Raw genomic sequence first — 23,532 nt, forward strand, 5'->3', positions numbered from 1 at the left:
CAACAACCATTAACCTACAACACACTTAGACACGTGTTGTTGAAATTCAACATATACCCAAGACAATCATAACGGAGATGAAGGTACAATTGGTTAACACTGGAAAACCTCACTCTTTAGCAGTGAGATTATGAATGGTTACTATAATCCTTGTTTAACATTGACAAACTTAACTCTTGCATTATTATATGGTAAGTTAAGATAAAGATGATCAAACATGTCGACTTTCAAATTTCGATTTCAACCCATCTTCTTCTCCTTATATTAAACCTGACGATGTTACTGGTTCAACTATCACAATTCACAACAACAAAAACATCTATTATTTACTTTCATTATTGTAATAATTTTAACATTAATATAACACAAAACTATAAATAATATATTTAAATCGTTGTAATTTAATAGAGCAGAAACTATTACTATTATATGATGGTATCGAATAATGCTTTTCAATAAACACTATCTGTCATCATTTTTATTGATAGTTTATTGGATGTGGTATAAATTTGTTTTTTTATAGATGACCACATTGTCAAGGACTTCATTCTAATGATTTGATTATTCTTTAACAGTTTAGCATTGTTTTCAACCAAATCAAGATGTTAATCGCATGGATATAAGTATCTCAAACAGGTAGTTGTATGTAGACTACCTTTTTTTTTATTTGTAATAGTACGTTTTATTGGTGTAAACATCAATGTTCTCATTTAAAATAATAATAATACAATAAATAAAATCAATCAAATAATTAATAATTGAAAAAGATTAGATAGATTTAAATAAATATAAACTAAAAATAAATGATTAATTCAAAATTATTTTTTATTCTATTATTTTTAATTATAGTTTCTTTAGTAGTTAACGTATCGTATGCATCTTTATCATACAATACAAATGAAAATATAAATATAAATAAGATTCAAAGTAAAAATGATAGATTTGACAGATCAGAGAATGTAGTTTTTAGATCTCACAATAGAAGATTTAACAGAATGAAGCTGCAGTCAAATGAGGATAGTTATATTAAGAATGATGGTTCACCATCGACTACACACCCCATTAGAATCGTATTTAATACAACCTATTTAGATCCAGCAAATAAACATAAACTCTCTTGTTTCTCTGCCAATCAAACTATTATAACACCTGCCGGAATAAATACTGCCATTACCGATTGTAGTAACAGCACCATCGATTGTATCTACACTTGTAAAGAATCTGATGTCGTTACCGTCCAACTATACAATTTCATCATAACAGAGATGTTGGACCATGTCTCAAAGAAATTTGCCAAATTCCTCACGTTTCACGGTCCCAATACTTATTACTACGATAAAGAACCGTTTGTTTGTGAAAACGAAGAGTTTCTTGTGGACTTGCGATCTGGATTCACTGGTGATATCATGATCTATGTAACTTCACATCCGGTTGACAACTATTCATTTATTGGTTACTCGGTGTCTTGTGTCAGGCATGAAGATGGCAAACCATTTATCAGTATGATCAACATTAATCCATCGGAATTAAATCCATTCTTGAATCCTGTTTACAAGACAAACAATATATCCATGTGGAATTCGCTAGTGCTTGGATTGGCAGAGCATGAAGTCATACATTCATTGGGTTTCCAATCGTATTGGTATCTCAATTACACTGATAGAACCACTGGTAAACCATATTCCTATCCGATCTACGAGGAAGTAAATGCCACCGGAGTCACACCAAGTGGTCAACCTTTCACATTCAAAAGATACTATATTAATTTGCCGTCAGTTAACCAGGTTGCACGTAATCATTTCAACTGTAATACAATCAATCATGTTGAACTTGAAAACAGCGGAGATGAAGGTACAATTGGTTCACACTGGAAAACGTCACTTTTCAGCAGTGAAACAATGAATGGATTCTATAATCCTCATTTAACATTGACAAACTTAACTCTTGCATTATTATATGGTAAAAATAGTTAGTTTTTTATTATAAGTATTTTAAATTAACACTAAATAATATTAATATAATAGATTCAGGATGGTATGGATTGATAAATCTCGATAAGATCGGTAATAATAATTGGGGTAAAGGAAAAGGTTGTGATTTTATTAACAAACCATGTTCAGCAAGCAATTGGAACTTCACTGGATATTGGCAGAATCCAAATTCAACAGGTTGCTCGGCAACTCGTATTGGAATTGGAAAAGCAGAGTTGTTAATAAAAAGTGAGCCACTTCCACCTCAATGGCAACACTGGGTCGATCCAACATACGGTGGAAGATTTGGAGGTATCGACTATTGTCTTTACAATCACCCAACTGATTTATGTCAAGATCCAGCCAAGTATGAGACATACGAAGGTGAAGTTAGAGGACCTGATTCCTATTGTTTCAATCATGTCAGTAAAAGTAATGATTCTGTTTCATTCGGATGTCGTCGACAACGATGTAACAACAACAATCAATTGGAAGTTGAATTCCTTGGAAGTTGGTATCAATGTCTGCCAGGAATGAATCTAACACTCTCAAATTCAACGATCATCATATGTCCAGATAAAGATGATCAAACATGTCGACTTTCAAATTTCGATTTCAACCCATCTTCTTCTCCTTATATTAAACCTGACGATGTTACTGGTTCAACTTCAACTTTAAGATGGCACAACAACAACTATTTATCATTACTAACAATCATTGTATCACTTATAATATTACAATAATAATTCTTAAAACTATAAATTCACTAATGTAAATCAAATTTCCGCGTGCAACAAAAGAAAAATAAATAATAATCTGAATACCAGGTAAGAGCCTTTTCATAGTTAAAAAAAACAACAAAATCTTTTTTTTGTAATATGACAAATTAAATCACTGCAAAGAAAAATTTGTAACCTGATTAATTTTTTTTATTTATTAATTAATAAACTTTTTTTGTTAATCACTAAGGAAATTTTAGTTAACTATTCAATGAGAAACAAATCTTTTTGTAAATTTACACTATAAGATATGTTTTGTTTTGTTTGTTTATTTTATTTTTGCTAACGAAGAACCGATAAATAAAACACATGTTACGTGAATCCAATCAATTTCAAAGACAATCAAAACTCAATAAATGTTAACCAATAGTATTTATTAGTTGGTTGATTTCTTTTTTTGCTTTTATAATAATGATAAATTGATTTGATTATACAAAAAATTGATTCTTTTATTAATTAAACAATGTAATAGTACATTATTTCATATGCTCTACCTTCATTAAAAAACAATTGTTTACTTGTATCGAATCAATAAATTTGTATTTATTAATCTATATTTATACTTATTTTTGACATATAATTATTTGGATTTTTAATAACCATATATAGGTAGGTTAATTTGTCTTTTTTGAAACATATTAAAAGAACTGAAAGAGAATAATGAGTAAAGATCAGATGAAGTGGTAAATCTCAACTCAACAGAAAACACATTTTCATTATTATAATATTTTTTTATAAAACTTAAAGTTGATAAACTACCTCCTCTCACCAGTACACCATATACATATAAAATTAATGTGCAACCACAAAAAAAAACAAAAAAATTTGTATTCATATGAATCTTTTGGAAATATGGTGAAATAACACACCTCTACTTTAACATGTTGATGAACTATGATATGTCATAGAACAACTTATATGATGTTAAACTTTATCATTTGTTAATTACAAGTTTTTTTGTTGAGATTTACCACTACGTTGTTAACTATTATATAAACTGTGTTTGCTATACTGTTTCAATTGTTAATTATTAATAGTTTATAATTCAAATATTTGGATTATTATAATAATCAGAAATTTACATCTTAACTTTTTTTTTTGTTTGTTTCATACAAAGTAATATTATGAAAGCTGGAAATTCCACATTCTCTTTTTATTCTTCAATATAACCATTTAATTTTGTTATTCTTAAAGTCTAATTGTCTTTTCCTAAATAGTTTTTTTTATTTTATAATAAATGGAACCTAAATTAAACAACTATGAAGAGTTGCCCATTATTGATATATCAATTCTGGGTAGTGAAGAGGGAAAGAAAATAATTGCCAAAGAAATTCATTTTGCTTGTAAACAACATGGATTCTTCTACATCAAAGGCCATGGAATCGAAAAGGAGCTGCTAGACAAACTCGAAGATATTTCCAAGAGGTTCTATTCATTACCAATCGAAACCAAAATGAAATGGAAAATGGGAAATACCAACAGAGAGTGGCTAGGTTTCTTCAAAGTTGGACAAGAGATGACCTATGGTTCTGTCGACTGGAAAGAAGGATGGTACATTGATTGCCAAAAAGAAGGAGATATTAAACCAGCCATTGGTGTTCCACTTTTCCCAACTGCCGAACAAGAATTGGAAAACGACATCCAAGGTTTCAAAGATATCATTGAAACTTACATCAAGAGAGTATCTGCCCTCGCCCAAGATATCATGGAAGCTATGGCTCTAAGTTTAAATTTACCAAGAGATTTCTTCTTTAAAAAGTATACGTACGACCCATTTACCCAAATGGCAATGCTGCATTATCCTTCGTTCCACAAAGATAAGAATATTAGTAATCCAGATGATAGTTCTAAAATTGAGAAATTTGGAACTGGTAAGTAAATATTTTTATCTATCCTTTCAAAAGATAATTTATTAAAGAAATTTTAAAAACAAAAGGACCTCATACCGATCAAGGATTTTTAACTATTTTACACCAAGATAATGTCGGTGGTCTTCAAGTTCAATTAAAAGATAAACCAGGTCACTATATTGATGCGCCACCTATTCCTGGCACCTTTATTTGTAATCTTGGTGATATGCTCGATAAATCTACCAATGGATACTATCTCTCGAATGTACATCGTGTTAAATACAATATGACCGGTCGTGATCGTTATTCTTTTGCCTTCTTTTTCGATCCAAACCTGGATTCAGTACCAGAGTTGATTCCATCGGAATTTGTAAAACAAGGAGAAAAACCAGAAAGATGGGACAAACAAAATATTCATGAAGGTTTCAGTGGAACCTACGGTGATTATTTCATGGCCAAGATTGGTCGTATTTTCCCAGATTATGTATATAAATCAACTGGAAAATTAACATAAATATTAATATTAATTTTTATATTTAACTTTTATACCTCCAATTTTAATCAAATATTTTAAATAAATAAAATTAAAATTAAATAATTTTAAATCTAAAAGATAACATTTAAACTTGATTGATAGAAATTTTGATTGATTCATTAGGAGCTCTCTCTCATATCAACAAAATATTGACACAATCCATAAAAGGTAAAAGGAGTGTCAAAATCATTGACACTTTTGATAACAACACCAAAAATAATTTGAGATTGGTAATTTTCTAAAATAAAAAAGGAAATTTAATTAAAATTAAAAACAATTTAAATATTCTATCATTGAAAAAACCCCTTTAGATTTAGTTCATGATGATCCACCATAAAACATGACAATGACATCACCCACAACGACAGTTACTCCACCGGTTTTTCGAAAGTTTTTAATTAAATTTTTTAATTTTTCAATTTTTTTTTGTTTTTTTCTCAAAATAATGAGAAATATATCATCGATGTCATATGGCAAAGGTATACTTTGTGGTATCAATATGATTTTGTTGTATTCAAAAATAATCAATCCATCAATTTCATGATCATTTAATTCACATCTCAACAACATTCACATCGATTAATAATATCACTTTAAAATATTGTTATATTTGTACATATATATATATTACTTAAATCTGTACATTATTTTTATTCAAATTTTCTTTTTTTGTACATATTATTATTATCTACTTTTTTTATATATAATCAATTATTTTTTTTATTTTTTTGTATATTAATTATTTAGAATTAATATTATCTATATAAAGTAATATTAATTAATCAGGTAGGTAAATATCATTTTTGTTGTTTTATAAAATTTGGTTTCCTATTAAGTCTTCTAAAGATCTGTGATTATTTTTGATTATCATTGATTGTGTATCAAAAAAAAAAACCTAATAATATTTATTTGAATTATAAAAAATTTAATCGAAAAAATAATAATTTTAATCGTCAACTTCTTGTTAACCCCATATTTGCATTTAATTAAAATGAACAACAAACTTTTGTTAATTAATAGTAATAAAAATAGTATTCGATATCTACATCATCAAAAAAAAAATGTTGATTATTTTTAACAAACATAAACAAATACAGCTGCAACAACAACAACAAAGACGAAAAAAAAGAAACATCAATAATAATATTTAATTAATAATGAATCATATCACTTTAAATAGTTTAGAACTTTCTACTTTAAAGTAATTAGTAATTAGCAGTACGTATTAATCTTTTTTGTTTTTTTTAATACATTCAAACCTAAACATCTATACAATTAGCATAAACAACTAACAAAAAACACCTACTTAATCCTGTATTAGTTAGTTTAAGTTTTCGAGTTATAAGATGATAGGTCAATGAATATTCATATATATCTTAAAGTGTATTGTTGTTGTTGTTGTTGTTTATTAATAATTATTAAATAGTAGAGTACGTGTGTGTAATATTAATCTATCTATGAGTGTGAAATTTGTGCTGTGTGTTCTATAGAATTAACCAACCAAAATTAATTATATTTGCGAAATCTCCTATTATGTATATTTAAATAGCAATTTTAAATATAACTACATATATATATATAATACTTGTAAATAGACAAGACAGATTCAATTTTATCAGATGGTATATAAATCAGAATACAATACTAATCACTCGCTCACCTGACTTTCAAACACAACATATCATAACACAAAGATCTATTATTCTATAGACAAAATCAAATTTACCACACATACACACACCTATGTAAAGATAGTACCAAACTAACACAAAATATTTAAACAATTGTTTACCAGACCACCCTCCAACCAAACCACCAAAAATGTATATTATACAAATTCAATTAAAAAAAACAGACTATCTTTTATCTTACTATCTAAAAGTTAATCTGATTAAAAATTATATATCAATCAAAGTTTATCACCGATGTGATTACATTGTCTGAAATTGCATATTGCTTTTAGAACAAAATCAATAGAATGAACACTCATTCCCTCCTACTACAATTATGTGCAATCAATATAGTATATTCCATACATCAGGAGTCAGATTCAATCATCATAATCAATATGATCAAGATCTAACCAATCAAAACCCCAACAGTATCAAGTAATGTTTATTTTTTTATGATTTGTGGTTGGTGTGTTGTTTTATTTTGTACAGACAGACCTTCTCTGACTGATCAGATCAGCTCGTTTGATTGACAATCAATCCATCATCAACATCATGTGAGCACAAATAGAATTTGTAGAGATTGATTTCAATTTTCATTGCAACAACCCTACACTCAACCTGTAGGAATATTATCTATCGTCTCAACACAAGAGACACAATTCAATCGTTGTTGGACTATCTATCTTACATCATCCAAGTTTGGAAATCATTAATACAAATCTTTGCCTTTCCATATATATTCAATATAATTCCACCAATCTATGTTTATACATATGATAATAATATTAATAACACAACAATCCATACAAAACAAAACACCCACACCCACACCCACAAATAAATAAACACACTAAACAATTGAATACAATTAATTAGACAACCCATTCTATGTCCTTATACCACACTTCTTATTGTAAAAAAAAACAAAAAAAAGTAAAATAGGGAAAAAACAATTGTTTGTTTTGTGTGTGAAGAAATTATTATCATTATTGTTATTCTCACTATTATTATTATTATTCTGATTATGATGATGACAATGATGATGATGATGATGATGATGATAATTATTATGATGATGATGATGATTCATTCTTACTTGTTGATGATAGTCCATCCAACACAATCTCAACACAAAACACACTCCACTGACATATCATTAAATCGATAATTGTTGTTGTTATTTTCCGTATCAAACCACAAATAAACAACACACATGTGTTGTTCCAGTCCAATAGAATAACAACAAAACCCCTATCCATCTAAATATCTATCACATTATATATCAAATGTCCAGAGACACACACAACACACTTTTTCTCATTGTCAAAACGATATAACAACACCACCACACTATTGAAACACTTTTGACTATTTCCTGTTTCAGCTGACATAAAATAATCAACAGACAAAAGTCATATACACTCATCCTCAAACTCTATAGTTTTGTTTTTTATATATATATTTATATATTTATTTATATATATAACACCACACACGAAAACAAAACACACCATTTCATTCCAACATTAAATTTCTATTTTCCTTCATTTATCATTTCTTACTTTCTATCATTTATTATTTTATTTATTTTATTTTTTAGATAAAGATTATATATCATTATAATAGCAATAATTTTATAAAAATAAAAAAAAATAGAAATTTATTTATAATAGTAATCATATTATAATATTATTTATTAGGTAATTTTTTTATTTTTTTGTTATCAAATATCTAGTTTGTTAAATCAAAAATTGTGATAATTCCATCAGCTATAACCATTATCGTCAACAATGAAATTGGAGTATTGTTGTTTGATAAAATAAATTGTTTTTGGAATGATGATGTCAGATTCAAATGGAATTGTTTTTATTTATTTATTTATTATAGTTGTATTATTACTGTTTGATTTTGATATTTTATTTACAACAGATAACCACCTACTTCCACCAATAAGCTAATTTCCCTATTGCTTTTTTTTTTATTCATTGCCATCGTTGACTTGTATTGATTAAAAAAATGTTTTTGAATGATAAGGCAATAAAAACATGATAATGTTTTGATTTTTTTGTTTTGTTTAATAAAATCCAAACTGTCGATAGTTGTCATCAATATTAATAATATTTAATTTTATAATTATAAACATAGGATAAAAACTCATTATTACAACAAGATAAATTAATTCATTGCTGCCACTCAAGTTTTTCAATTATAAATAACTAACAACATCAAAAATTAGTATATTTATCATCAACAACAACAACAATAGTAACAAATAATAATAACAAAAGTACTACAAAGTTTAACCTACAGATAAATTTTTGAAATATTTTTACAACATTACTACCGTTATCAGTCAGATTATTAGCCATCTCCATATCTCAATAGAATATTAATAACAAATCAAATTGGTTCCAAATATTTATCAAAAGTAAGTTTGATGTTTAATTTTTGGTTATTTCCTGATATAATCTATCAGAGATATACAATGTTTCACAGCAATACAGTACACTCTTATCTATCAACAACTACTAAAGATTTTTAAAATTATCATTTTTTTTGTTAATTATAACAAATTATCATTTTATCCACGATTAAAATTTTGGATAGTGTCCATCCATTTTTTAAACAACATTCTAATTATCAAAACCATCCATTCTTAACTTTCCATATTACAATATTATTCTTTTAGAATAATTATTAATTTTTTTTTTTTTTTCAAATTAATAGAAATCAATTGAAATCTATATTTGGCTAAATATCTAAAATCAATACAACACAACACACAAATGGCAGATGTTATTCATACAACTATTAGATCATATGGCCAAAAACCAGGTTCATCAATTGCCACCGGTAATAATCAGTTGCCTTCAATCAAGAAAGATGGACCCGACTCAATGATACCAAATTTTTCATTACCAGCTCCAACCGGCAACAGTAGTAATCATACGATCAGTAATATTATCAATAGAGAACCATCGCCTGTAAATAACCTTCCATCGATGTTGTCGTCTGGAGGACCATGTTATATGTGTAAAACTACTAAAAGTCCATACTGGGAAGAGTACCACCACAAATCATGTTGTGCCAATTGTTATAAACGATCGATCCTCGACAACAAACATATTCCATCGCAATATTCATCTTCATCTTCATCACTTATCTCTGCCTTATCTTCACACGGTGGTTCAATTAATCCACCTCCATTTTCGAAACTTCCAAACACACTCGACAAAAAGTTTTCAATGTCATCGTCGGCACACGCCTCGATGGCATCACATTCATCCTCCATTCCATCGTCATCCTCCTCCAGCAACATGATTTCCATCCCATCCCAACCATCCAAAGCATTTATCACCTCCCTACTTTACGATCTCAACCACTCGCATGAATATATGGCCGAGTCTGGAGAATTCGAGAGTAATCCAGAGCAATACTACTGTAAATTCTGTGACAAGACGTGGCCATCCTCATACTTTAAGAACAAACAGTCGTTCGGTGCCCATTGCTCCAACTGCTCGAGGAAGAGAAAGCAAAGAGATGACGGATTCCCATTCGTGCCAGAGATCAACACTGAAAAGCGTCAACGTCGTGGTGATGAATCGTCATCTGATATCGAAGACAGCGATATCTGGTCCTATCCCGAAGACACCCACCGCATACCATCGTCATCACCATACTCACCACACCAAGGTTACTCGTCACCAACTCATTCTCCAGTGCTAGGTGGTGCTATTGGCGATGGATTACGATTCGGCTTGCTCGATGTCATCGAAGACAAAATCGCCGAAGAGAACGAGTTGGAATTCATGAGAAAAGATCTCAAGAACTTGGTATCAGAGATTATTATACAAGACATCAAGAAGGAGAAGGACATTCAAGATCTGAAGGTTGCACTCTCCAAAGATATCCGTGAGACCGAGTCAAGAGTAATGGAAGACATCAACGAAAAGAATGCCGACGAAGAGAAACTCTTGAAAAAGATGAAGGAAGAGGTATTCGCCGAATACCAAAGCCTCGAGAACAAACTGAATGAAGAGATCGAGAGAGCCAAGCAATACCACAAGGAAAAGCCAAACGGTGATCGTGTCGAGAGCAACGAAGAGATCAACAGAACCATTGCCAGCATCAAATCAATTATGACAGAGAAAATCACATCACTAAGCAACACACTCATTACACAAGGTCGCGAATTGGAACGATTGGTATCACTAGAGACTAAAGAATGCGAAAAACATGTAAATAAGAAATTCGATGACATTAAGAAAGATTTAAACGATTTTACAGATGGTCTTAGCAGCTCATTCGAACTAGTGGAATCTTTAATACAACAAAATCAATAATTAAAATAAATTATTATTACTATTTATATTATAAACAAAAATATATTATTTCATAAGTTTTTTTTATTTATTTTAGTTTACTGGATTTCCTCTTCTGTCTGTTATTGATGAGAAGTAAATCGGTGAAAGATAACCATTTTTGTCACCTGCACATAAAACAACACCATTTTTAGATAGGAAGAAAGGTATGCCATCATCTAATGCTTTTTGTAAATTGATATGAATTACGAGCTCACAGTTTCCACGCATGCCCGAAACGACGTCACCATGATCACCGGTTGCAAAGTGTATATGATTTCTATCCATCTTGTTCAGACCCTTTGATTTTATAGATTCTAAATGTTTTCTGTAGGTTCCGTGAATCACAGACGGTACGTCATTGACTGATTCTATTTTCTTTAAATCTACATCGTCTACATGTTTCAAAGTATGACCTTGATTTGCACGAATATTTAAAACTCCACCAATCTCTTCTAAATGATATCTCTTTTTATCGTTTGTGTCTACAATTTCTATTTTGATTGATTAAAAATAATTGTAAATATATATTATTGTAAAAGTTTTACACTTGTTGTTTTAATTACCTCTTAATTTTTCTAAAGTTACTCCTCTCATTTGTTTATGATTGAGTACATCATTTACCTTTACAAAACCATCATTCGAGATTGTAAGACCTTCCTTTACTGCACCATGTCTAAGTAGATATGATAAAGTTTTAGATATTGCAACATCTCCTTTTGACATTTTATAATATATCTTTCTTATTTTATTTTATTTTTACAAATTAAATATTTGATTTGTTACATGTTTATGAATGTTATTGGTTTTTGAAAAAGAAAAATTTAAGAAACAGAGAAATTTTGGTGAAAAGTGCATATCAAAAAAATTTGCAAAATTTTTTTGTTAAAATGATAACCGTTAAACAGCAGAAATAGCTTGTTTATTTTGAAAAAAAGAATATTTTTGTTTTTTTGTCTTTAAGATTTAATAATTATTTTTTTATTATTTTGAGGATTTCACTTTCATTCTGTTGCTTTCTTCTTTTTGCACCCTGATTACCCATCTTTTAGATTGAATTTGTTGTATGATAATTTCAACTTCAATTAAAAAAATACCCACATCACACTTTTTATAAAAAAAAAACATAAGAATAGAAAAAAACCCAAAAAAATATTCAGTTTTTTTAATTTTAATTTATTGTTAATCCCGATTAATCATAATTATTTCACTGTTAGATACATACATAACATTATTGTATAGATATATATTTATATATTAATATATATTAAAGGATAGTTTAATTGATAGAGATGAGAATATGAATTATAGATAGATAAAATTTATATTTTTAAAACATTTTAATTATTCATCTTTTATTTAATTTTATTTTGTTATTTTTGGTCTAATATGTTTGCACAATTTGTTCTGTCAGATGGGTCATCTTGGAGAATTTGTTCCCATTTATTGTTGTCAAATGAGAACAAATAATTTTGATTTTTTCCTCTGATTGAATAAATATAACTTTGACCATCATTCGATTGATGATAAATCAAATTGTAGTAGTAGCCATTCATTTCGATGGTACTCTTTTCGAAAGATTTGATTTCATGGGTTTCAATATTGATTCGTTGCAGTCCTGAATATGATTGAATATATAGATTGCCATTGCCATCTGTACATGCTGCCATTGGGTTCCCAGTGATTTTAACTGATAATTCAACTGTTGTTTTGTTGTTTATATTAAATTGAAAAATCGTAGCTGGTGTTAAAGTATAGATTTGACCTTTGAAGAAGAATGTGAATAGATGGTAGCTTGCAATGATATCGGTTGTCGAGTATCTTTCGAAAGTTGAATCGTTGATGCTGTATCTGTAAATAACAGTTTTTGGTTTATTAAAGCAATCGAATATATAGATATGATCTTTGCCATCATAACAGGTCGATAAAAATCTGCACTGACCAACACCTTTCATTTCATTGATAACTAAAGTTTTGTTATCGATTGAATACTTGATATACCCGTTGGAGATGCTATTTGCACCAAATATATAGAGAAAGTCACCAACTTTAACCATTGAGCTGAATGTTGAAGATGAACCAAGATAGATATCTTGTTGCGGTTCAAAATGAATGTTGTTTCGATCTGTAATATTGATGATTGATAATTTATTTTTGCTATCAGATGAGAATATATATGATTGTTTGTTGTTTTTATTTGATATTACATTTTGTTGAATTTTTGATTGATTTGATTTCAATTGAAATGAAGATTGAATTTGATTCTTGGCACTATTGATTTGTTCATTATTAACAGTTAATTGATATAGTTGTGGTTGTTGATTGTCATCAGTATTATTATTATTGATTTTAATTGTATTATTATGTTCAAGTAATACATTTAAGAGTGAATGATCATCATTGTTGTTTACTTTGTTGTCAAGTTGATCATAATCGAAATAGAACAATGTATAGTTGTTCGATGAAATGAATTCATTGTGATCCGAACATTGTGAAATCGATCGAATTATTGTTGTTATTTGATAGTTATCTGTTGTATCTGCTGTCGTTATCGTTTTTGATTGTGAATCTGATCGATCATCATTATTATTAGATTTAAATCTGGTGATTTGATTATCGACAGTATTCAATGATTTCATGATTTTGATTTGTTTATCGATTTGTTGTTCTAATTGTTGTTTACTTTCGATGATTGGTTTCTTTAATCTATGTTCTTCAACAACAAGGAATTCATGTAACTCTTTGAATTTACTTTCGATTTCATGTTCTGTTTGTTGTAATTGTTCATATTCCACAACTTTTATTTTCAAAGAATCGAATGTCGTTTGAATACTTCTTTGAATTTCATTAAATCTAATATTATTATTATTATTATTATTATTATTATTTAATTCATTGTCATCTGAGTAGGCGTTTAAATCACTCTTATTTTTATTGATATTTGCTTTAATATTATCGATATGATCGTATGAATGACGTGCATGTTTTGGTGAACATACAGAACACATCAAAACATTACAATCATAACATATGAACTTTAGACTTTTGTTATGTATTCCACAAATATTATTACTATTACTATTCATTTTATTTTTTTTCAAATTTTAACAATAATTTTAATCACAATTCATTTAAGTGATATCGACGATCAAAGTTTAGATATTTTTTTGATAAATATATATTTCAAAAAAAGGTGGGATAATAATAAAAAAAAATTAGATATTTAATAATTTGTATTTGGTATTATGATTATTTTATTATCTTTTTTTATCTAAAAGTATTTTTACAACATTAACTCTGTCTAAAAACATTGATTTGTGAAATAAACTTGCAATGAATTTGTTATTGTTATAACCAAATACAATGTAATATTGATCATCAAGTTTTCGAATGCAACTCTTATTATCACGGTAACCTTTAAAGGAAATGTTGTCAACCATTTTTGTCGTCGTTGGAAATAAAACTTGTGATAATTTTATGTTTTGAACAGAGTCTGGGAGAATTCCTTCTGGAATAACAATGTCATCTCTTCGATCTTGAATGAAAAGATTATTCACAGAGTTTGGAATAATTCCTGGACATGTGAAACTGTTCATATTGAGAACGTTGAGTGTTTTCAACGATGACGGAAGTGTGTTCTGATTGAACCGAAAGTCACACCATGTGGAAATCTCAAGGGTTTCAACGCCAAATGGGATGACTCTGAGTGTTTCCAAACTCTCATTGTCAAAGAAATCATTGAGACGCAAACACTTGATATCCAAACCGTCAAGAGATTCCTGTTTGAATGCCGATACTTGTAGACTTTCCAAGTGATAGAGTGAGCGATCCGGGAACAATTCGTTAATGTCATACGCAGAATTAGAGAGATTCAGATGTCTGATAGAGGTGGGCAATGCCGATTGTAACGTTAGTGTGGGGGAAATGTACAGTCTTGTCAGTGATTTTGGTAGGTCACATAGATCTAAATAAGAATTGCCAACTAACTTTAGTGATCGAAGATTCTCAAGATTCTTGATTGACATCATCCACGACACTGGCGCATTATGTAGTTTTATTAAAGAGTTTGGTAGTACGTTTGAATCAATATAGATATCTCTGCCATGGTGAACGAACTCCTCTAGATTTGGTGGTAACGATCCAACTTTGAGATAGTTATCGGGTGCTAAGTCCAAGATCTTAAAGACCTTCAGTGAAGTTGGTAGTACTCCAGGTTCCAATATTTGGCTGAGTGTAAAAATCTCAAAACTCTCCAGAGTATCAGGTAATACACCTACTTCAATCACCTGATTGAAATTACCGTGAAGTTTCAGCTTCTTCAGATTTGGTGGAAAGCAACCTTTGAACAATGGTTCATTAAAAAAATGCTCGAAAGATAGTGAGGTAATATTGGTTGGTATTCGATGTTTTAAAGTCCTACACTCCTCTATACTAGTTACATTAGATTTGCCAATCAAATCATAGAGTCTTGTAAACAGTTTATCTGACTTGTCAACTCCATACTGTAAATATATGCTCATCGAGGCCTTTACTATATTTTGATCTATTTCATCTATACTTTCAATTGAATCTTTAGGATATATACAAATTAGTAAATATAGTTGAAGTTAACTATCAATTCAAAAATATTAAGTGTAAAGAAAATAATTACCTAGATCTACTATATGATCATAAATACCAATATCTCTGTGTTGTGATGACACTAACATCGAACATTGTTTCTTTTGGCTGATTGATTCATATATTAATGATCTAAATGAACTCAATGTGATTCTTGAACTATCTTTATCAATACAATATAAATTATTGCTATCAAACAATAGATATCTATTTCTATTATCAAACCATCTTTTACAAACTAAACTAAAACAAATCTTATCGATATTGTCTTTCAAATTATAAACAATGATTGATAATAAAGCATGTGAAAGATTTACAAATTTATGTGTTTCATTATTATTGATAGACATCTTTAGAGAACAACGATTTAGAAGTTCTTTAGAAAGGGTTTTGTTAAAAAATAAAAATGTAAGGTCACCTTTGTAAAATTTCGATTTGTGGATATTTCTATAAAAATCTGTTGTTTTAAAAACCAGAAATCAATTCAACTAATTTACTTTAAAGAACTGTGTTACTTACAAGTGCTAATTTTGGAAAAAAAAAAACAATAATCTTTGACTAAAGTTGGGCAACAAAACCTTATACAATCATTTACAAAATGGAAAAAGATAAATTCTTACAGATATTCAACAATTGTGTTTTAAATAGATTAATATTCAAACATGTTAAGAGTATACATAATGCTATTAGTGGTGTTAGATATAGTTGGTCAGAGGTTATTGAGAATCCAATAGTAATGGCTCGTTATTCATATTTAAATGAACTTAAATTGTATTATACCGATCATTCTATTGGTAATTGTAGATTTGAAGTTATTGATACATTTAAATCAGCAATCAAAAGTGGAAACATCGAGACTCTGAAATATTTGGTGGAGTTGGCCAAACCAATCTCAAGATCTGTTTATGAACATCGAATTAAATTCGATAGAATCTTATCTTATACAGCGAAGTATGGAAGTTTGGAAATGGTCAAATACATATGTAGAGAGTTTGACAAGAAAAGATTGAATTACCATTCTGGATTAATCAAATCACCACTCTCTGGTGATATTGAAATGATCAAGTATCTAAACGAACAACTGGTGAATTGTGATCATTCAAAAAATAAAGAATTAAACACTTCTAAAAGAGGTACAATTTTTTATTATGCAGCAAAGAAAGGTCGAATCGATATCATTGAATGGTTGTTCGAGAATAGATCAGAGGATAGGTCTGAAAGCTACGCGTATCATGGTGCAATTAAAGGTGGACATCTCCATGTCGTTCAATATCTCCTCGATATCAATGAACCAATCAGACAAACTTCACATCCGAAGCATGGTACTTTGTTTGACTATTCAATCTATCGCAATCAATTTGAAATTGCAAAACTATTACACCAAAATAATATCAGAGAATCAAAAGAGACACCAATCGATTATGCAGTTTCACATCGAAATATTTCAATGTTGAAATGGTTGAATGAAAATACAACTGTTGCGGCCAGTGAGAATGCCATGAACAATGCAGCAATCAACAACGATCTAGAAGTTCTCAAATGGTTACAACAGCATCGAACTGAAGGTTGTAGTGATGATATAATTCAAAGTGTGTCTCATTTAGGTCATATAGAAGTTATTCAATGGTTATATGAGAATCAAAGTAGTGTACTTCGATATGAGCCAATCTATGGAGCTATTATCAATGGTCATATAGAACTCGTCAAATGGTTTTTTGAAAAACGAAACGAACAAACAAGTATTTTTGCAATGGATTATGCAGCATTGAATGTATCATCAGAAATCAGCAATTTACAAATGATCAAATGGTTGCATGAAAATCATCCAGAGGTCAAATGTACAGAACATGCTATGTTATATGCTATCGGTAATGGTCATTTCGAAACAATGAAATGGTTGCGAGAAAACAGAACTGAGATTTCAATTTTGAAAAAACTTAACTTTCAAAGTATGAAGAGAGGAAATGCAGAAACTATCAAATGGTTATCGGAGAACTTTATAATCGATTGGGACATTTTACTTATAAATGAAGCAATTTTCGATAATTCAGAAATAGTTGACACTATTATCAAACAAAATCTTAGTACTATTGACAAAGATACTGTCTCAACAGCATTTTACAAAGGAGATCTAAACATGATCCAATGGCTCCACAAAAATAATATTCAAGGTGTGTTCAATAGCCAGTCAATGGAGAATTCGATTAAAGGCATGCAGTATCCACTTGTAAAATGGCTCTATGAAAACAAAAGTGATTGTAGATTTTCATTGCATAGCTTAGAAAACTCCATTACAATTGGACACATGGGCATGATTGAGTACATCTTAGATAGACATCCAGAGTTTGGCCATCAATTATCTTTGAAGAAATCTCTTGAATATTATTATCTTTATGATGATATTGAAATGCTTGAATTCCTTTTGGACAAGATCGACTTCAAATTGGACGGACTAAAGGAATATCAAAAGATGATAGATTCCACACCAGAATATTCTGATGTTTCAAAAACACTTTTGAATAACCATATTAAAAAGAAAATAGATAATATTGATGGTGATACAAATCAATTTGAAATTCAGGATAGATAATATTAAAAATTGTACTATTATTTTATTTTAAAATAAATAATTGTTATTTTTTATATTAAAATGTCCCCCACATGTGACTTTAATTTTATTAACCATGTTTTCCACATGATTGTATTAAAAATCAATTTTATCTCATTCAAAAACAATCACTGTCTGTTCAGAAAGAATAAAATATTTTGTATTTGATCAGAAAAAAAAAGAATTATCTCTGTTTATAAAAAAAAATTTTAAATTTTTAACTCAAATTAATGATTTGTATTTTGTATTATGATTATTTTATTATTTTTTTTTTCTAAAAGTATTTTTACAACATTAACTCTGTCTAAAAACATTGATTTGTGGAATAAACTTGATGAACTTGTTATAGTTATGACCAAATACAATGTAATATTGATCATCAAGTTTTCTAATGTTGCAACTCTTATTATTAAGGTAATCTTCAAAGGAAATGTTGTCAACCATTTTTATCGTTGGAAATAAAACTTGTGATAATTTTATGTTTTGAACAGAGTCTGGGAGAATTCCTTCTGGAATAACAATGTCATCTCTTCGATCTTGAATGAAAAGATTATTCACAGAGTTTGGAATAATTCCTGGACATGTGAAACTGTTCATATTGAGAACGTTGAGTGTTTTCAACGATGACGGAAGTGTGTTCTGATTGAACCGAAAGTCACACCATGTGGAAATCTCAAGGGTTTCAACGCCAAATGGAATGACTCTGAGTGTTTGCAACCTCTCATAGTCGGTGAAATCATTGAGACGCAAACACTTGATATCCAAACCGTCAAGAGATTCCTGTTTGAATGCCGATACTTGTAGACTTTCCAAGTGATAGAGTGAGCGATCCGGGAACAATTCTTTAATGTCATACTCAGAATTAGAGAGATTCAGATGTCTGATAGAGGTGGGTAATGCCGATTGTAACGTTAGTGTGGGGGAAATGTACAGTCTTGTCAGTGATTTTGGTAGGTCACATAGATCTAAATAAGAATTGCCAACTAACTTTAGTGATCGAAGATTCTCGAGATTCTTGATTGACATCATCCACGACACTGGCGCATTATGTAGTTTTATTAAAGAGTTTGGTAGTACGTTTGAATCAATATAGATATCTTTGCCATGGTGAACGAATTCCTGTAGATTTGGTGTTAATGATCCAACTTTGAGATAGTTATTGGGTGCATACTCCAAGATCTTAAAGACCTTCAGTGAAGTTGGTAATACTCCAGGTTCCAATATTTGGTTGAGTGTATTAACCTCGAAACTCTCCAGAGTATCAGGTAATGCACCTACTTCAATCCTCTGATTGAAATTACCGTGAAGTTTCAGCTTCTCCAGATTTGGTGGAAAACAACCTTTGAACAATGGTTCATTAAAAAAATGCTCGAAAGATAGTGAGGTAATATTGGTTGGTATTCGATGTTTTAAAGTCATACACTCCTTTATACTAGTTACTTTAGATTGGCCAATCAAATCATAGAGTCTTGTAAATAGTTTATCTGACTTGTCTCCATACTGTAATTGTTTGCTCATCGATATATTACAGTATTGATTATTATTATTATTGTTATTTATGTCCATAGTAGTTAATAATAATATATAATTAATTAAATAAAGTATTTAGTTTTGTTTATAGATTTAGTTTTATTTATATATTTAATGTTAGATCTTCTGTCTATATTTCTTGTTCTTTCTGTATCTCTATCTGGGATATTTATATCTGTTGTTTGTTGGTATTTTACATTATTATTCCGAATTGTAGTATAGTTGATTCGTTGAATATAATAAAATCATCTGGATGATTTGTATGCTGGATTATATGTTGAATATAATTATCTGAATTGTAATATTAATTATTGGGTTAATTGTATATTGATATGTTGGTAGTTGAATTGTGTTAATTATCTATATTATCTAATATTATTGGATAACACTCCTCTTTCTTAAAAAGAAGTATTCAAGAAGAATACAGCGGTGTTGGATTTGATCTTATGGTACTTTGACATAAGTTTATTGCGGTGATGTGGGTTGGTAACTGTCTCTAAGGCGTTTAGAATATTGTTCTCTCTAAACAGTAAACTGTTAATATTGGCTACAGGGTTGAGGTTGTCGATTTTCTTGTTGAAATCGTTGATTTGTTTGGATGCATGTTTGGCGAGGATATGTCTTGAAACCCATCCTACAGTATTACTTATTTTAACTAAATAATCAGTGTTACTAGTTAATCTTCTTTTAGATACTATTTTAAATGATCTTTTCTGAATCATTTCGAATAATTCCGGCGATATTGCAAATTTCATAATACTATTTATTAAAAGGTTAGATTCCTCTGTTACTTTGTTGTGAGGGTAATCTATTACTGATTCCTTTTCTTCTAAAGTTCTTAAAAGATTTATAAATGTATTTGGGCTAGATTTATTATTATTTAAAATTTCTCTAACTTTAAGATATGTATTTTTTTCAGGATTTAAGATTCTCGATAACTGTAAATCTGAAAAATGTCCTTTAGGTTCTAATGACGAATCAATACTTGATATATCAGTCATCAAATCATTTAAATCTTCAAGATCAGAGATATCATCTTCGTCTTGATTAATTTCATCTTGATGATTAACTACGTCGTCTTGATCCATAGTTTCATCTGTGATTTCGTCTTCATTACTGATATCAGACATTTTTACATCGGATATTAATTCATCATTATTTAGAAAAGAATCTAATTTTTCTACTGGAATGTATTCTCTCTCGTTCACGTCATCCTTTGGAGCGTGTTTAAAGTATTTTACGTGCAACGTTTTAGACGTTGTTCTAATTCTTGAAACTCCAGAGATATAATCTCTTATAGTTATATTTAAATTTTGTTTGTCAATATCGATGATCTCATAGGGACCAGCGTATACTGCTTCTAATTTGTTCCACTTCTTGGAAGGTCTCTTTTCCTTTACATACACTTTATCACCGATCTTAAAATCATTATACTTTTTATTTTTATTATAATTAGACAACATCTTGTTTCTAATCTTAATTAAGTTATTTCTAACATTTATAATGATTGTAGAGGTATAATTTAATAATGATTCAATCTCATTATCGTTCACTGTATCACTTGGTTCTCTATTTAAAGGAACTGCCAAGTCGGCGACAGTAGATGGATTTCTACCATAAGCAATTAAGAATGGTGTATAATTTGTAGAAGTAGATTTAGTATTATTTAATCCAAACTGAATTGTATCTACATGTTGATACCAATTTCTGTTTAAATCATTTTCTTTGTCTTCGATTAATAACTTTCTTAAAGTATTTTTAATCGCTCTAATCACTATCTCAGCTTGTCCATTAGCTTGTTGATGATCAGCTGTAGTGAAATTAAGTTTGATATTTAATAATTTAGCAAATTCTTTCCAAGTTCTGGAAGTTAGTTTGCTGTCTCTATCGCTGGAGATGTATAATGGTACTCCGTGTATCTTTATAAACTCGCTTTTGAATAATCTAGCAAGTTCTAAAGAAGTATATGTGCTATGCGTGGGTATTAATGTAGTATACTTTGAAAATCTATCTACGATTACCCAGATTTGATTGAATTTTCTACCATTACTATCTTCCACTTCATTTAAATTCGTAATAAAGTCACATGACAGCAATACTCCTAAATATGACAAATTCTCTCAAATATAAATAATAAATTTTAAAATATTTAATTTAAAAATATTTAATATTTAATTAATATTTACAAACAAATATAATAAATAAAACATTTATCAAATAAATAATAAAGAAAATTCAATAATAAATAAAATGTTTAAACACAGTTATAAAGAATAATTGTTAAATAATCTAAATTTATTTATTTTAATGTTTATTTTCAGTGGCAGTGCATGCACATCTGTGGTGTTGTCAATATACTCAAAGGTTTATATTTGGGTATTGTTGGCAACATGCTAAATATGGAAAAAAGAAAAACAGAAAATAGATTCGAATTAGCTTAAATATTTATTAAAAAAAGAATTAACATACCATTAATATGAGAGGTTGCACAATGTCCAACCTTTTTGTTTGATAATGAAATTGTGAAACATTCACATAAATTACATTCGAATCTGCTGGTGAGACGCGAAAAAGTAAAATATGTAATTAATGTTGAAAATTTATTTTTTTTATTTTCTAATATTTTGTTGAAAATATAATCTTCCAAATCAGTGATATAAATCATAAGATTCCTCTTTAAATTAAGTTGGAATTGATTTATATGGATGATGTTGTTGTTTATGTTGTTGTTATTGCTGTTGTTATTGATTTCATATGTGAGATCAATGATTTCTTCTGTATACTTGTTTTCCTTTGTTAAATCAATTATAATCTTCATTCTTAATATAAATTGTTTTTTCTATACAAAAATGAAAATATGATTTGCTATTTATATTAAATTCTATACTATCAAAGTAATGAATGAGTTTACAGTAAAAAATAATATTTTACAATATTATATAAAAAGTTAAAAAAGTTAAAAAGATTACAAAATATATTATTCAAAAAATAAAGTTTTACAACAAAAGATAATTAAAATGATCAGAAAATAGTTATTTTTGAAAATTCTGTAAGTTAACATGAGATAGAGTTCTAAATAGTTTTGTAAACAAGTATATATCCACATTAAATTGTGAACAAATACTCAAGCAAATCATATAAAATAAACAAGAAGTGTGAGTAATGTTTATAAACACTGAGAAAAAAAAATTGAAAAGAAGAGAGAGAATATATATATATATATATGGTTGAAATAGGTGAGTAAATAAATTTAAATAAATCAATAATTCTCAATTTACAATTATATTTATGATAAAACAGAAAATAAATAAATACAGATACAACAGTGAATGATATTTTAAGTGTTATATCACAGTGCTGTGATTTGGATTATTCAACACTCCTCAGTACTATTAATAGATGAATATTATTAAATTTAATTGATTTATTTAATTGATTATTTGATAAAATCTAATTTAGAAATGCTGTTAGAACAGACTTGTGATTTGATAACTGTTTTCCCAAGAGACCACCTATTTTTAGTGAGCATGTCAGAGCTGTAACGGAATTCAATCTCTGCAGGTGTAGATGTGCATTGAATGGCGAGATAGTCTCTAGCAATCCTAG

The 23,532-nt window shown here is 28.8% G+C and overlaps 10 protein-coding genes across 10 annotated transcripts; 5 read left to right on the forward strand and 5 right to left on the reverse strand.

The window, feature by feature from the left end:
* Positions 1-130: 130 nt before the first annotated feature.
* PPL_09393 (uncharacterized protein) lies at positions 131-2,713 on the forward strand (the record flags this gene model as incomplete). Its single annotated transcript, XM_020580188.1, has 3 exons — positions 131-191; positions 850-1,968; positions 2,025-2,713. 3 exons carry the CDS (start codon positions 131-133, stop codon positions 2,711-2,713), a joined length of 1,869 nt encoding a protein of 622 aa, XP_020430021.1.
* Positions 2,714-4,202: 1,489 nt separating this feature from the next.
* Positions 4,203-5,113, forward strand: Ddaco (isopenicillin N synthase family dioxygenase; the record flags this gene model as incomplete). Its single annotated transcript, XM_020580189.1, has 2 exons — positions 4,203-4,620; positions 4,686-5,113. 2 exons carry the CDS (start codon positions 4,203-4,205, stop codon positions 5,111-5,113), a joined length of 846 nt encoding a protein of 281 aa, XP_020430022.1.
* Positions 5,114-6,291: 1,178 nt separating this feature from the next.
* On the forward strand, positions 6,292-9,349 carry PPL_09395 (uncharacterized protein; the record flags this gene model as incomplete). The annotated part of the gene is made up of 6 exons (XM_020580190.1): positions 6,292-6,335; positions 6,561-6,595; positions 6,730-6,756; positions 7,684-7,720; positions 8,481-8,507; positions 9,193-9,349. 6 exons carry the CDS (start codon positions 6,292-6,294, stop codon positions 9,347-9,349), a joined length of 327 nt encoding a protein of 108 aa, XP_020430023.1.
* Positions 9,350-9,593: 244 nt separating this feature from the next.
* On the forward strand, positions 9,594-11,150 carry PPL_09396 (uncharacterized protein; the record flags this gene model as incomplete). Its single annotated transcript, XM_020580191.1, has 1 exon — positions 9,594-11,150. One exon carries the CDS (start codon positions 9,594-9,596, stop codon positions 11,148-11,150), a length of 1,557 nt encoding a protein of 518 aa, XP_020430024.1.
* A 72-nt stretch (positions 11,151-11,222) lies between these two features.
* PPL_09397 (tRNA 2'-phosphotransferase) lies at positions 11,223-11,894 on the reverse strand (the record flags this gene model as incomplete). The annotated part of the gene is made up of 2 exons (XM_020580192.1): positions 11,223-11,662; positions 11,735-11,894. 2 exons carry the CDS (start codon positions 11,892-11,894, stop codon positions 11,223-11,225), a joined length of 600 nt encoding a protein of 199 aa, XP_020430025.1.
* A 647-nt stretch (positions 11,895-12,541) lies between these two features.
* On the reverse strand, positions 12,542-14,254 carry PPL_09398 (uncharacterized protein; the record flags this gene model as incomplete). Its single annotated transcript, XM_020580193.1, has 1 exon — positions 12,542-14,254. The coding sequence occupies one exon, from the start codon at positions 14,252-14,254 to the stop codon at positions 12,542-12,544; it is 1,713 nt and encodes a 570-aa protein (XP_020430026.1).
* A 171-nt stretch (positions 14,255-14,425) lies between these two features.
* Positions 14,426-16,138, reverse strand: PPL_09399 (FNIP repeat-containing protein; the record flags this gene model as incomplete). The annotated part of the gene is made up of 3 exons (XM_020580194.1): positions 14,426-14,756; positions 15,156-15,738; positions 15,820-16,138. The coding sequence occupies 3 exons, from the start codon at positions 16,136-16,138 to the stop codon at positions 14,426-14,428; spliced, it is 1,233 nt and encodes a 410-aa protein (XP_020430027.1).
* Positions 16,139-16,386: 248 nt separating this feature from the next.
* On the forward strand, positions 16,387-18,378 carry PPL_09400 (uncharacterized protein; the record flags this gene model as incomplete). Its single annotated transcript, XM_020580195.1, has 1 exon — positions 16,387-18,378. The coding sequence occupies one exon, from the start codon at positions 16,387-16,389 to the stop codon at positions 18,376-18,378; it is 1,992 nt and encodes a 663-aa protein (XP_020430028.1).
* A 312-nt stretch (positions 18,379-18,690) lies between these two features.
* On the reverse strand, positions 18,691-19,962 carry PPL_09401 (uncharacterized protein; the record flags this gene model as incomplete). Its single annotated transcript, XM_020580196.1, has 2 exons — positions 18,691-18,985; positions 19,385-19,962. 2 exons carry the CDS (start codon positions 19,960-19,962, stop codon positions 18,691-18,693), a joined length of 873 nt encoding a protein of 290 aa, XP_020430029.1.
* Positions 19,963-20,324: 362 nt separating this feature from the next.
* Positions 20,325-22,744, reverse strand: PPL_09402 (integrase catalytic domain-containing protein; the record flags this gene model as incomplete). The annotated part of the gene is made up of 2 exons (XM_020580197.1): positions 20,325-22,045; positions 22,396-22,744. 2 exons carry the CDS (start codon positions 22,742-22,744, stop codon positions 20,325-20,327), a joined length of 2,070 nt encoding a protein of 689 aa, XP_020430030.1.
* Between the last annotated feature and the right edge of the window lie 788 nt (positions 22,745-23,532).

The sequence above is a fragment of the Heterostelium album genome, assembly GCF_000004825.1.
Source record: "Heterostelium album PN500 unplaced genomic scaffold PPL_scaffold9, whole genome shotgun sequence".
NCBI classification, from domain to species: Eukaryota; Evosea; class Eumycetozoa; order Acytosteliales; family Acytosteliaceae; genus Heterostelium; species Heterostelium album.